This window comes from Chaetura pelagica, unplaced genomic scaffold (genome assembly GCF_000747805.2).
Source record: "Chaetura pelagica isolate M959 unplaced genomic scaffold, ChaPel_1.0 scaffold339, whole genome shotgun sequence".
NCBI lineage: Eukaryota > Metazoa > Chordata > Aves > Apodiformes > Apodidae > Chaetura > Chaetura pelagica.
In genome coordinates, this window is record NW_009954540.1 from 261401 (window position 1) to 276298 (window position 14898).

Consider the following 14898-nt stretch of genomic DNA (forward strand, 5'->3'; position numbering starts at 1 on the left):
TGGCACTTAGTGCCGTCATCTAACCGATCTGGTGGTGTTAGGTCATAGGCTGGACTTCAGGATCTCAGAGGTCTTTTCCAGCCTCAATAAATCTGTAATTCTGTGTTGCTCAGACTGCCGTATGTGTGAATGACTAGTATATAATGACTTAGAGCTGCAGCATTCTCTCTCTGAAGGTGTTACAATATGCGTCTTTCGTTTACACATAAAAGTTCAACCTACCAGAACCCATTTGGATTATTGAAAGCAGCTGTGGTGTGATTTTTAGACAGGAACATATAAGGTTCGTGTTTATGAACAATTGGAGTCGTATCTACGTTTTAACATAGCACTCTAAATACAAGTAAATTGCATTGTACAATGGGCAGGGAGCCATTTAGCTACCAGTTAAATTATCAACATTTTTGGTCAGGAGGCATTCCAAACCTTGTTCTGAGATTTTCCATTAATTTTTGTGATATTAAAATTTTATACATTTATACATACAGTTCTAGGAAGTGAGCTTACTAAATATGCTGTTTGAGTAGATCCCAGCTTTTTAAAAATAGCTGTAATAGAAAAATTGAACTTGCTTCATGAAGGAGATTGAAAATTTTGCTTTCATTCATATTTTTAAGATTTTATTGTATAATCCAGAATCTAAAAACATTGCTTAAGTGGTATTACTAGATTTATTTTAGTACCTTTTCCATTATATCTATGTTGATAAGGTTCTCTTTTCCACTTTTTCTTGTGACCTGATCTCAAACAACGCTAGGCAATAACTGTTTTTAGCAATGAAAACAAATAACAATAAGGTAGTTCTTTACTGTACATTGCCTTCATTGTCCATCAGTCCATTAAAATCAGTTCAGTTTTGGGGCCTTCACAGAAGAAGCACAATAGGCATTCCACAGCAAGCAGATTACTTATTTCTTTTAAGTTTCTGCTTTTTAACGCTTTTTTTCAAACTTTGTAGCAATTTTGGACTGTACTTCAGTAATGGGTCTGATGCAACATCAGACTTTTGAGATGTTCATTCCCTCTACACCATTCCCTAGTTGGCATCTGGTCCTCACAAGAGAGGGCCATGTATCTAAATAAGCTAATGAAACAAAAAGGTCTGTGTCTGTTTCTGTAACGACCTTTTTCGGAGTGGCTACCCTGACCCTTCACGTTTAGCATGGAACAGACAATTGAAAAACATACTAGACTTTTTGGCTTTTTTATCTGTCCATTTTCTATGGAGTCATGAATTATCCAGAAGATGACAGGCCAGTTTTCTGACTTCCAAGATACTGGGAATGCTGTGTCGGCGTTCTTGCTGAGTACAAAGGCTATACAAGAGAGAAAGAAGCATTGCTATTTTATACCACATTATAAGATGAAGCTTTTCCTGAGAGATCTGGGTAATGTTTCATTCTGAAGACTGATGCTGCTTTATAAAAAAAAAAGATAACTGATTTAGTTCCTTCTCTAATTGGAAAGACAAAATGGATATTTGGCATCAAGGTTGTGGGTTTTCTTCTGAGTTTATTTGGCTAACTGCTATTGTTTCCATAGTTAACTAATGTGGTCATTCAGTAAAATATTACTTTAAGTAAATTTGGGAAAGCCAGCTTAATTTAAATGTACAAAAGATAGCTAAAGAAAGCAAGTTATTTGTAGTGATATAATAGCAGCTCACTGACAGAAAGGAAGTCTTGTGCAAAGCCTAGCCTCAATTAGAGTAGTCCTACAGTGCCAAGGAGCAAAGCGCGCAACTTTTTTCTGAAGAATAGTCCTGCATTACAACAACTTTTTCATCAGTTATGTTTCCGTCTTGAAGCAAATTGTGTAGAATCAGGTATCTCCCAGTACCTTTGTGAATGCACTCGTTTCCCCACTACAGCAAAAATAATTAGAAGAAATATTTTTTCTTACATCTTAAAGTAATTCCTTTCTCACTCTGGCAATATCAGCATCTGAATGTCATGTGGCTTCATTGGATATTCTCATGTGACCAGCACAGGTTTTAAGAACACATGGCATTCTTAAGTTTTTAATCCACTGAGTGTTTAAGCAGAATGAACATTGAATCTTCACCTCATCAGCTGGAAGATGTAGAATTCTACTGTGTTTTGGTTAAAGGGAAGCATAAGAATATATAATTCTGCCTCAGAATTACCATATTTTTAATTCTGGAGACATACTGTTCTAAAACAATTCTCTTTAAATTAAAAAAAAAAAACTCTTAAATAGGAAATTATAGCAAAGCAAAAAATCTTCCTTGGAACAGAGAAGAACCAAAACTGAAAAACAAGCAAAAAGCACCCCAAGCTATTAGCATGATAAAAGGCAGTGTCTTTGGTAATTATTTGTTTGTAGAAAACTATGGTAGATCTCTGAAACCTATTATTTGACAGATAATTTTATTAAAATAATCACAGAGGCATTTTACTAAAATGAAGTGGTATTTTAGGTTAAATATATTTTTCTACTCGGGGATGTGTAAAGGAGGTGTGTGTGTATGGGCATCACGTAACACGATATGGTATGACATTTAACACTCCTGTGCCTTGTGATGTTAACATATCAAGTTTTGTGCTCTATAACATCTTTAGAGATAGTTAGAGAAGAGTTGTTACCATTTGAAGGTAACACGTACTTTCTCCTACAGAACTGAATCTTAGCTGCAAAGTTAATAATAATCTAGCAGTAATCACTGTTAATTGCACACTAATATGATTACAGTTTCACCATTAGACATAATTGACTTGTGTGTTGTGACAGTTTTCTGTAACTACACTTAGACCTTTGTGAAGAGTTCTGAGATCTATAGGTTAAAATACTATGCTATATAATTAAAAAATCTAAAAGTCAGTATTTGGTTTTTAGAGATATGAAATCAGGAAGATTATATGTGGAGCTAATAATTCTTATACCAGAGTTGTATTTGTAAATTAGAATTACTAATAATTAGAATGAATGTCAAAAACCTAGCCTTACTCATAGAGGAAGAAATGGGAAAGGCTTGTAACAGGCCAAGTTACCTAAGATCACTGCAAGACTAATTGATTTTATTTCACCTGCCTCTTTATCCTTTTGCTAGAGAGGGAATGGCTTATGGATGCTTAATTTGTTTTCTCCATGTTTTTCTATCTTCCCCGTTGTTTTGAAAACCTGGTTTGTTCTGTAGAGTTTAATTGCCAGAAGTGATAGCTGAAGAAGTTGTTTCAGTTGATTTAAATATTACAATAGGTGGCGGAAATGGGATTAAATCAGTAATTCAGACTGTTATATGGAATTAAATATTCTGTAGAAGTGCCAGTAATGTTTTTCTTTATATATTTGCGTTGCTTTTATTTGTTAGACAACAGGCTAAAAGTGATAGCCAGAAAAACTCAAGTTTATATATAGGGAAAACAGGAAAGCTGGACAGTAAGCAGAAAAATGACCACACCCCTTTTGTTGCCCCATACTGTGATTTGCCATAACAGAACAGGTCTGTATTAGCTTTGGCCTCTTTAGATCTGTTTAATTCTAAACAGTATCTACACAATGCTGTTGTAACTTCAGCATCCCACAGCTTTCCTTTTTTTAAATAAAATTGCATATGTTCAATGCCATAGGAGAGCATCTCATGTTTCATGAAGGGAAACTGTATTTTAGATACTTAATTTTCTAACACAGCTAACTTTCCTGACATCAGGAAAATCTTACTTTGCTGTTATCAGAATATTTTATTTATAAAAAGAAGATCAGAAATTTAGTAGGAAAGATAGTAGGATAGCTGTAACAAAGTAGAGTTATGAAGATTTGGATTCTGTGTTTAAATTGTATACCTATCCTCCCCTATCTCCTGCCTTGGCATGACTTGTTTCTCTAACATTTTTGAGAGAATCTGCTGCTGTGATAAGAGATTGTTTCATGGAATCATAGAATGATTTGGGTAGGAAGGGACCTTAAAAATCATCTAGTCCAAACCACTACCATGGGCAGGAACACCTACCACTAGACCAAGTTGCTGAAAGCCCCAACCAGCCTGTCCTTGAACACTTCCAGGGAGGGGGCAGCCACAACTTCCCTGGGCAACCTGTTCCACTGTCTCACCACCCTCACAGTCAAAAATTTCTTCCTAATATCTAGTCTGAACCTGCCCTCTTCCAAAACTGTTGCCACTTGTCCTATTACTCCATACTCTTGTAAAAAGCCCCTCCCCAGCTTTCCTGTAGGCCTCCAGATATTGGAAGGCTGTTATAAGTTCTTCCCAGAGCTTTCTCCTCTCCAGGATGAACAATTCCAACTCTCTCAGTCTCTTCATAGCAGAGGTTCACTAGTCCTCTGATCATCCTTGTGGTCCTCCTCTAGATTTGCTCCAACACCTACATGTCCTTAATGTGCTGGGGGCTCCAGAATTGGACTTCAGGTGGGATCTCACAGGTGTGGAGTGGAGGTGCAGAATTATCTCCTGTGACTTGCTGGTCACACTTCTTTTGATGCAGCCCAGGATATGGTTGGCTTTCTTTTCTCAGTCCATTCTCCACCTAGCCTGTGATTGTGCTTGAGGTCACCCTGACGCAGGTTCAAGGACCTTGCACTTGACCTTTTTGAACTTCAGAGGCTGGCATGGACCCACCTCTCAAGCCTGTCAAAGTCCCTCTGGATGTCAACCTCACCACACAGTAAACTTGCTGAGGTGCACTCAATCCCCACTCTCCATGTGTCTGACAAAGATGTTAGATAGCACTGGTCCCAGTACTAATCCTCAAGGAACACCACTCATCACTGGTCTCCATTTGAACACTGCGACATCGACCACTACCCTTTGAGAGTGACCATCCAGCCAATTCTTTACTCATCAACTGGTCCATCTATCAAATCCGTATCTTTCCAATGCAGAGACCAGGATGTCACGTGTGACAATGTCCAACACTTTGCACAAGTCCAGGTAGATGGCGTCAGTTGCTCTCCCCATGTCCACTGACCAGGTACAATTTGCCCTTGATGAAGCTATGCTGGTTGCAACCAACCACCTCCACATTTTCCACATGCTTCAGCAGAGCCTTCAGGAGGATCTGCTCCATGATCTTGCTGGTCACAGAGGTGAAACTGACTGGCCTCTCTTGTTCTCTAGATCTTGCTTTTTTCCCTTTTATAAAATGGGGGTTATGTTTCCTCTTTTCTCATCAGTGGGAATTTCACCAGACTGCCACGACTTTTCAAATATGAAGGAAAGTGGCTTTGCAGCTTCCTCCATCAGTTCCCTGAGGAGCTGCAGATGGATCTCATCAAGTCCCAAGGACTTGTTCACTTTCAGATTCTTTGGATAGTTCTCCTGTTATGTGCTATTCTTCATTCTCCCAGACCCTGTCTTTAACTTCTGTGATTTGGATGCTGTGGCTGAGGCCCTTGCCAGGGAAGACTAAGGCAAAAAATGTCATTGTGTACCTTGGCCATCTCCATATCTATCCCATGTGACCAAGTTTCCTTTTTCTTTCTGGAGAGGGCCCACATTGTCCATAGTCTTATCACTGACATACCTGTAGAAGCTTTTCTTGTCACTCTTGTCCCTGGACAGATTTAATGCTGTCAAGGCTTTAGCTTTCCTAACCTGACCGCTGGCTAACTGAACTTCTCTGTATTTCTCCCAGGCTACCTTTCCTCATTTTACATCTACACGTGTGGACTGGTCATTGATGGAGCTGATAATTGATGTAGCGTGTAACACCCGTTCCTCTTCTTCCCTCCCTGTCCTTCCTGAAGAGCTTGCCCCCATCCATTCCCATGCTCCAGTCATAGGAAGGAATCATCCCACCGCATCTCAGTGATGCTGATAACATCATAGCCTTGCAGGCACGCCATTGCACCAGGCCTTGTTTCAAAAATTCATAGCACACTTTATTAATTTAAATACTGTTCTTCTTTATATATCATGAAACCTCCTCCCTGTTTACCACAGTCCATTCTAAGATCTAAAGTTGCTCAAGGGAAGCAGCATCCTCTTTGCAAACTATTTTATGTGGGCTGCTACATAAAACACTTACCCACCATGGACTGGTTTTCAGTCAGAAGTTGGCTGTTTTCTGACATGTTAAGGAAAAATATCCTGCGCTGTCAAGACAGTGAAGCAGACTAATATTACTCTCCTCAAATGTTACACCTGCTTCAAGTATCTACAGGTTTGCAGGAGTCTCCAAAGCAGCATATCTTGCTATACACAACCTTACAGGCAAGGTATTTGTATGGACCACAGATCTAGACTGCAAGTCGCCAGGGTCTGAATCTGTAAATGATGCATTTTGTTCAGCTGGCATAAATAATAGTTTCTGATTTTAAGTTTAATTATAAAGAATTTTTTTTATACTGCCCATCACGCTCCCCTACCATCCCAAAAAACCCAGACAAATGCGTGGTCATGATGATGTCTCTGCAACTACTTTGATTCCAGGCTCTTGGGCTGCTTGGATCTGATGCCATTGCACTCATTTTTGTAATCAATGTAAATTATACTATCCAGATCTAACTAATACCATGGTGATTGCTCCTTTACTTACCAACAGCCAAGCACTACAGCCACAGGATTTTTCTGAATGTTTTGCAAAATCCTTGTACAAAACAGATTATGTTCCCTCCTATGTTAGAGAATTCTTTGAACAGGCACCTTAAAATCAGCCAGCCCACAGAGACTATTGATACAAAGCAACCTTTCCTGCTACATCTCAAGCTTGCCTGCTGCGTCTCAGTGCCTTCTCCTGTGGATTTAATAACCTAGAGGAATTTCTTTTGAAATAAACTGTGCATGTCTGCCTGACCTCCCTCAAATAAATAATTCAGGTAGGTTGGAGTGCTAATTTGGGAAAATTACAGAGACTATATCAAAAGGAATATAAAAAATTTAACCTTTTTTTCCTGTGTTTGCCACATTCATTGTAACCACTGTTTTAAGGCTCAAAATGACTGACCCACAGACAGAGAATATGAGACCAGAGGCATTGGCTGGCCCACTTAGTCCCTAAGAAGGATCACAGCTTCCAAAAAGTTATGAAGATAATTATTAGTTAACCGACATGATGAAGCCTAGAGATTAAAAATATATCCTTAATGGATTGTGTCCAAAAGATTATTGCCAGAAAGACAGGCATAAAACTACAACACTGTTCAAGCTCAAAATTAGTTTTTAATAATACTAAAGTTTTCTGAGGGGAATGAATGAGATATTTTGGTATGTCCTCAGGCTCAGATTTTCTGGTTACAGAGTCTAGTATTATTCCCAAAACTTCCAGTTTTCTTATTCTGGGATAATTTGTTATATACTTGTACAAAACAGTGAAGAAGCTCTTAAATTTAGGAGAGATATGGTTTGCTAAAAGAAAAAAAAAATAGTAAAAAACAAAATAGAGTGTTTATAAGATTTTTAAGATTTCTGGCAAATCTGACACCCAAGAGGGAAGGGATGCCATCCAGAGGGACCTTGACAGGCTGGAGAGGTGGGCCAGTGCAAGCCTCATGGAGTTCAACAAGACCAAGTGCAGGGTCCTGCACCTGGGTTGGCACAACCCCAGGCACAAATACAGACTGGGGTGAGGATGGCTGGAGAGCAGCCCTGAGGAGAAGGACTTGGGGGTGATTGTAGCTGAGAAGCTCAACATGAGCCGCCAGTGTGTGCTGGAGCCCAGAGAGCCAGTTGTGCCCTGGGCTGCATCAAAAGAAGTGTGGCCAGCAGGGCCAGGGAGGGGATTCTGCCCCTCTGCTCTGCTCTGGTGAGACCCCACCTGGAGCACTGTGTACAGCTCTGGTGCCCTCAGCACAGGAAAGACATGGAGCTGCTGGAGAGGGTCCAGAGAAGAGCCACAAAGAAGGTCTGAAGGTTGGAGTACCCCTGCTGTGAAGACAGGCTGAGAGAGTTCAGACTGTTCAGCTTGGAGAAGAGAAGGCTCTGGAAGAACTTACAGTGGCCTTGCAGTGCTTGAAAGGGGGTACAGTAAAGCTGGGGAGGAACTTTTCACCAGAGAGGGCAGTGATAGGATAAGGGGTGATGATTTTATACTGGAAGAGGGTGGATTTATTTTAGACATCAAGAAGAAATTCTTCACCATAAGGGTAGGAAGGTACTGGAATAGGTTGCTCAGGAAGGTTGTGGAAGCCCCTTCCCTGGAAGTGTTCAAGGCCAGGTTGAATGAGACCTTGTGCAGCCTGGCCTAGTGTGAGGTGTCCCTGCTCATGGCAGGGCGGTCAGAACCTGATGATCTTTAAGGTCTCTTCCAACCTTAACCATTCCATTATTCTATTATTCTAAGTAATGTGGAAATAGTTACAGTATTATTCTATTCCCAGAAAGCTATGGAAAATGTTGACTGCTGATGTTGACAGTGAATTGAACTGAAAAGTCATCTACATCATCTAGATCTTGTTTGTGGAACACTACAGCTGAACAAGTAGTTAATGACCATTTTGAATTTGGTGGTACTTACAGTATTTTTCAGTTTTGTCTGTTGTTTTGGGGTTTGTTTGTTTGTTTGTTTGTTTAGTGCTCTGACAATTATTATTGGTGTGCCAAACAGAGAGCTCTTAAGAAGGAATAGCTTTCTCAGGGGCAACAAGCTTGACTTTTTTCTATTTTTTCCCCCAAATTATGTCAATTTTAAGGTAAAGTGAAAGGATTAGACTAAGAAATACTTGGTAGTGTTTATAGTTGCATAAACTGCATTAATGCTGAATCCTTAGATATTTTTTTTTGTCTGAGTGCTAACATCAAAATTCTAAATTTGGTTCCAAATTTTCTATTTAGAATAGTGGAAGGAAACTAAAGACAATAGTGACACTGCACATCATGCACAATTGATTCTTCTGCATTGCATTTATGATTCTCTATCTTACAAGGTTTAACTGGAATTACTTTTGGCTTGTACCATGACAAATGAGAGAAAAATTAAGCCAATAGATGAGATCTCTGTGTTTTCATTTCCATCTCCAGCATCAGAAATTAGAAGCCAGCAATATATATTGCCTGACAAAGGCTCTCAAAGGAAAAAAAATTATTGTCTACAGTAAAGTGTAGTACCTCTGGGAACAAGAAGGCATAGCTGAGTATTAGTAAAGACTTCAGATATATGTGAAAGGGCATTACTTTTTAAAGAGAAGCAGCAGTGATGTGAATAACTGTGTATTAGTAGAGTACAAGCTGTCATGAGTCTGGCCAAGCAAACCCCAGGGAAGCAGAAGTAGTATTAACTGAGGAAATGCTGTTTCTTATTAAAAAGTTGAATCAATCTTTCGATGGATGAAGCTTCTTGTAACATACCATAGTCTATTTTCTAAGTTTTGTCACACAGTGCAAAGTCATATTTATTGTATGGCAGAACATACAGAAGTGATGCATAAAACAGTGAAAGATCTTGGACAACTTTGCAGTAGTAAGTCTAGATAGGTAACTGAATAAAGCATTTACCTTTTAAGATTAAGCACCTGTTAGACAATGTTCAGGGAACTGTTGGAGAAATACTTCAGTGATGATAGATTCCAAATGAAAGCTTTTGAACAGTAAGTTTGTCTTTTAGATCTTAAAGTATTTTTATATCAATTGGCTGTCATTTCAGAGCTCATGTACAAAAAAATCAATATATTCTTTTATCAGTTTGTTACAAGCTGTGGGAGAATATTCAGGGCATCATTCTCTTGGAAATACACGAGGGTAATAGAATACAGAACTCAGCTTGGTAAGATATAATAATAATTAAAAAAATATATAAATTACCCTGTTTCAAAAGAATATTCACTTGCGTTTAGAAAAGTAGCATTTTGTTTATTTTGCTGTGAGAAGTTGAGGGCTCTTTATTATTTGTCCAGACACTTTGGGGATGCATAGACATCTGGAAGAAAAATACCCGTCATTAGAATTTCAGAGATTTGTGTTCAGATAACATAGGCTCTTCTTATCTTTATGACACACATTTTTTACATTGAACTTGGAGGGTTTTATTTCTTCTTGAGTAAATAGCAGTTTCAGGTATAATATTTTAAGTAATGAGCAACCAGCTCATTCTCCTGTCTGAAGAGAGGGGTGGAGATTGTGTGCGTGTAAAAAATAAGAACACTCCTTTCAGTGTACCTACACCTAATTTAAAATGGCAAGATATTTGTGTTGCCTCAAATGCAGATTAGATAGATGAGTTGAATCCCTCTGTTTTTTTTGCTAGACCAAGTTTTCATCTGTTATCTTCTCTGCCTGTGTGCATATGTTTGCATATATATTTATCTCTACACAAATATGTATATCAAGTCCAAGACAAATTAGAAATTCTTCTTCTAATAATGTAATAATACAACGTTCAATGTATTTCTTCAGTAAATTTTAAGTAATGGTTTTTGTTTTATTAGGTATTAGTTCCTATTAGCAACTCCCAGTTTTAGACATTACTTTCTAAGAATCTCCATATTTTATAGTACAAATTAAACCTAGAGACAATTTCTAATAAACTTGCTTTTCTCGTTTAGTAGTATCTTCTGTTGCATTTGTGGTAACATTAAGAACTTTTTATCAATGTCTCTGAAAGACCTTCTCTGAAATTCCTTTCAATCTTCCCATTCTCTCAGATTCTAAATCTGTCAAGTTGGTTAACTAGTCACCATTTAAAAGCCATGTTTTATACTCTAGGGTTGTACCAGAATAATTAAAAATTAAAAGCTTTCTTTAAAATTAACTTAATTAAATGCAAATTTCATGTGAACGTTTCATCCATTGCATCTAAATCATTCCATGTGGGAGTAAGCATAATCTGAAATAATGACTTTCTGTAAAAATATTATCAAGCACTGTTTGATTGTCTTTGAACACACCATGTCATCATCAGTTATTCATAATTTACTCAGTACTCTTATTCATTTACTATTTACTTTTAGATCTTCTCTTATAAAGCATCATTACTTTTTCCTTCCTACACACTTAAGTTCATTCACATGAATACAAAACTACTCATTGTTGAATATTTTGGGGGTTTACTATCTTTTCTATCTTTATGGTATCCAAGCATCTCTGATTCAGTTGCTAGTGAGTGGTTGGATTGGTAGAATAGATGGTAGGTATTCTGTTTATCAGTGCCTTTTAGCATGAAAGGTAAAAAATATGCTGATCCATGTTGAGATCTATGTGCTTTCCATTGAAATGTGAAGCTTTTTTCTGTTGTTCCTCATTTCTGGAACTTGTTATAATGGTTGTCTTCTGTAATGATTGTCTGCTTTTCCCATCTTCACAGCCTTCTTCATAGTACTTTTATTTTTCAGGTTGCACATTCAAGTTAGTGATATGGCCATTGCTCCAGTCAGTCGTGTTCACTGTATATGAGCTAGTTGCAAACATAGAAAATGACGTAAATTTTACTCTTTTGTTTGTTTTGAATTAGGCTCATGCACAGTTAGTTCGAGAAGTCGATGTAGAGAAGGTGTCAACTTTTGAGAACCCATATGTAGATGCAATAAGAAGCTTATGGAATGACCCTGGAATTCAGGAGTGTTACGATAGACGACGGGAGTATCAGTTATCAGATTCCACCAAATAGTAAGTACCTGGTGGCCACAATTAATGATCTAATTTTGTGTTCCTAACAAACTAATTTTTACTTTTTAGCTTTTACACTGTATGTCTGTGTACGTTTTAGTATGCGTAGGCAGCACAAACATACCTGAATACACTAAAATAAATTGAATTCAGAGGGTGCTTCGAGGAGTGGAATACATCTAGTTTGGGATTACATCTCTGTTTGTTACACAGAATGACAGTCTGTGATCATTTGACAGTTTAAAGTAAGATTCTAACTAGGGACAGTTAATCACTGACGTTTATGTTTACTTTTTATTATACCTGTTCAAACCTCTCAAAAACAAGCTTTCATGTAGTACTACAGTAGCAAATACTGGGAAGTGTAATCACAAAGTAGACCTCCATGATATTTTCCCAAGTTTTCCCCTTTTCCTTCATAGATTACTTTTGCAGTCCCCTTTTTGAGATAAATAGTACTAAACAAGGGTTCGTGTATTTTATGTGTCTTGTATGCCTGCTTGAGAGGGTAAAAATAGAATTAATTACTTTCCAAAGCAGAATATAATACTCTGATTGTAGTTCAGGTCAGATTGTGCTGAATACCATAGTTTTGACCTAGTTCTAGTGAAATTGTCACCATAGTTGATTTTTTTAAATACTATTAAAAATAGGGGGGGGATAATTAATTAGCTAGCTATAGGAGCAAATTCCCAGTACGTTGCCTTGCAAAATATAAATGTGTTAGTTCATTGGTTATTTTTCAACATGCATAGCAGTTTAGCATGAGCTTTTGCAGATTTGGTGACTTTAGATTACCATCTATTATAGTTCACACAACGGATTTCTGCAAAATCTGTTCTAAATTAGAATTGTGAATTACTGCATTGAGTCTTTAGAAGATCCTCTTGTGTATGCTTGCAAGTAGGGTTTTTATCAGGTATGTAAGTCCAGTAAATAAATAAAAATGTTTTGGTGTCCACTAGATCTCTTGTAAGCATATATGTCAGTATTTTTAAGTGTATATGTCAATATGTCATATGTTCTTCATTCATCCCTTGGATGAGCCTCTCATTTTGTCACTAGTTTCCTGTGTGTTTTTATAGTGCTAATATTTTCAGTCTGTTCCCTGTATTACTTCTTTTTGCTTGTCAGTGTTATTATACATAGTTCAGTGTTCCTTAATACCTTCCTTTTTCTTTTCTGTTTCTTTTATTGTTTCTGAATTCTGTTTCTGATTTCAAGTATATCCTCTGTGTTTCTATATTTGCACCTTCTGTCAACTTTTGACTGGCTTTGTCATTGCTAGATACATTTTTGATGTTCTTATACCTGCTGCTAGTACCCTGGAAGATTATGTCAGATGAGTGTCTATGAGAAGAGATGAGGGTAGGGCCTACAGAAGAAAATTTCAGCATCATGGGAGTTAATTTGAACCTCTTGGAGACTCAGCAAATGCATTCAGTTCTCTTCTTTTGCCACTGGATGCTCCAAAGCTTGGGTGTTCACGTTGTTTTTAAAAACAATTTCTAGACTTCTCTGTGGTAAAGCTAAGAGCACATCACATAAACAGAGATTATTCACCTCTCATATACAGTACAGGGTGACTTAGCCACTCACCACTAAACCACTTTTATCTTTAAGATACTTTTCATAGTGTGAGACAGACGTAAACCACCACCTCACTGTAGATTAGCTTAAGTAGTAGCTGTGTGACATGAGACCATTCAACACATAGGATATAGGTTGTCAAGACCATAAGTCCAAATATCACAGCTTTTCAAAGCCTGAGGAAAGGAGAGGCAGCAGTCTTACTGTTGTCAATAAGAGAAACAGTTATTGGAAGTAACATTTCACATCTATGCGACAACTTGCAGAATCTGAGTTGCAGCTAGAAGTTGTGGAGTCTTATTATTACTTCTCCCCAATATGACAATGAAAACTTTCCATTCATGAGGAAAATGTGGGATGTGTTTGGTGCTGAAAAGTGTCCCAGAGCCTTACTGAAAAGCTTTGTCTTTCTCTGGCCCCATGAAATGGAATTATGATGTCATTGTTTACCTCCAAGGAAGGTCTTTCTAATTACTTCACAAGCATTGAGGATATCTGTTTAGTTTCCCTTCCATGGCTGTGTTTTCTAACACATCAGATAATTAAATATAATTTATTCTTTCTCACCTTTATTTGTAAAAACATAATTCAGGGTTCTCAAGCTGTGTTTGGGAGCAATTTGTGCTGCAGAATGGTAGATTCTGCTTTTGTATATTCAGTTTATACAGCCTGACTTATGTAGGATTTGAAGGCAGATGAAAACAGCAAAAATGAAATTCTGAAGTTTATGATCAAGCATCAGAATCACGCTAACCCTCTCTTACACCTTAATCATGGTCCTCAAATATAAAAGAAAGGTTTGAAGAAAGGTGGGACATGAAATCTGTTGCATACCAAAAAGCACTGCATCCTATAGATAAACTGAAGATTATGCAACATAACTAGGGAAATTTAGAAAGGGAAGTGGGGTTATATAAAAAGTATACAATATACATTTGTTTCAGGATCCTTTTCTTCGTGCAGTACTGAAAATGTTTTTAATATCTGTATAATTTTTAAACCTCATTTCCTATTAAGAAAAGTTTCCACAATAATTTTTTTATTTTTTAATTTAATAATTTTTTAAGGCTTTGCTTGGGCTTTCTTTCAGCCACATAGGAAATTGAGAGAGATACCTAGGTAGGATTTGGGCGGGGTAAGGATAAAAAGAACACAGTTCAGACTTCTTCCTACCTCACTGCAGAGATCTTAGGTTTACTGTGTTTTAGATTAAGTGTAGAGTGTTCTGGAAAACTGCAAAGTAGCCTCAACTTCTCACCAGTGGTGTATAGGCTCAGAAATGCAAACTGTTACAGAAATTCTGCCTCCTAGCTTTGTTCGCAGCTCATTTTTGTACACCAAAAATTGATTAAATTTACTGTGTTGCCAAATGTTAGCAAAAAAAATATTTGTGTCAATTACTCTGGCAGCTCCCTTAAGTAGGAAAAATCCTGCTACAGCAACATTAACATTTTGCATATATGGAGCTGAAAGACAAGGAAATTTTATGCATTTTCAAAAATGCAGAAGAAAGGTTTTCTCTTTGAATGCTTGTTTCCCAACATGTCGTCAAAATTACTGCTAGTTCAGGGTAGTCTCATCAGTCAGTTCAGAGTTTTGCAAAACAAGCAAACTCCAACTCCCCAAAACCACACCAAACCCCAACAGACCAATGGAGGATAGCCCCAATTCCAGAATAGCCAGGCTCCAAAGGACAGAGAAATATAAAATTTACTGAATAGTTTGTCCAATTAGCCTTAGCCCTAGACTTTGATTAGGGATTTATTTTCACTTCCACCGCCACTGTCTGAGAG

At 37.6% G+C, this 14898-nt stretch overlaps 1 protein-coding gene across 1 annotated transcript in view; it reads left to right on the forward strand.

Annotated features, from left to right (window-relative positions):
* Window positions 1-14898, forward strand: part of LOC104395233 (guanine nucleotide-binding protein G(q) subunit alpha) — an 82117-nt gene that overhangs the window by 40247 nt on the left and 26972 nt on the right. Inside the window, exon 2 of the mRNA XM_010004919.1 lies at window positions 11361-11515. Coding sequence (XP_010003221.1) covers window positions 11361-11515 — 155 coding nt within the window. The remainder of the gene's footprint in view (window positions 1-11360; window positions 11516-14898) is intronic.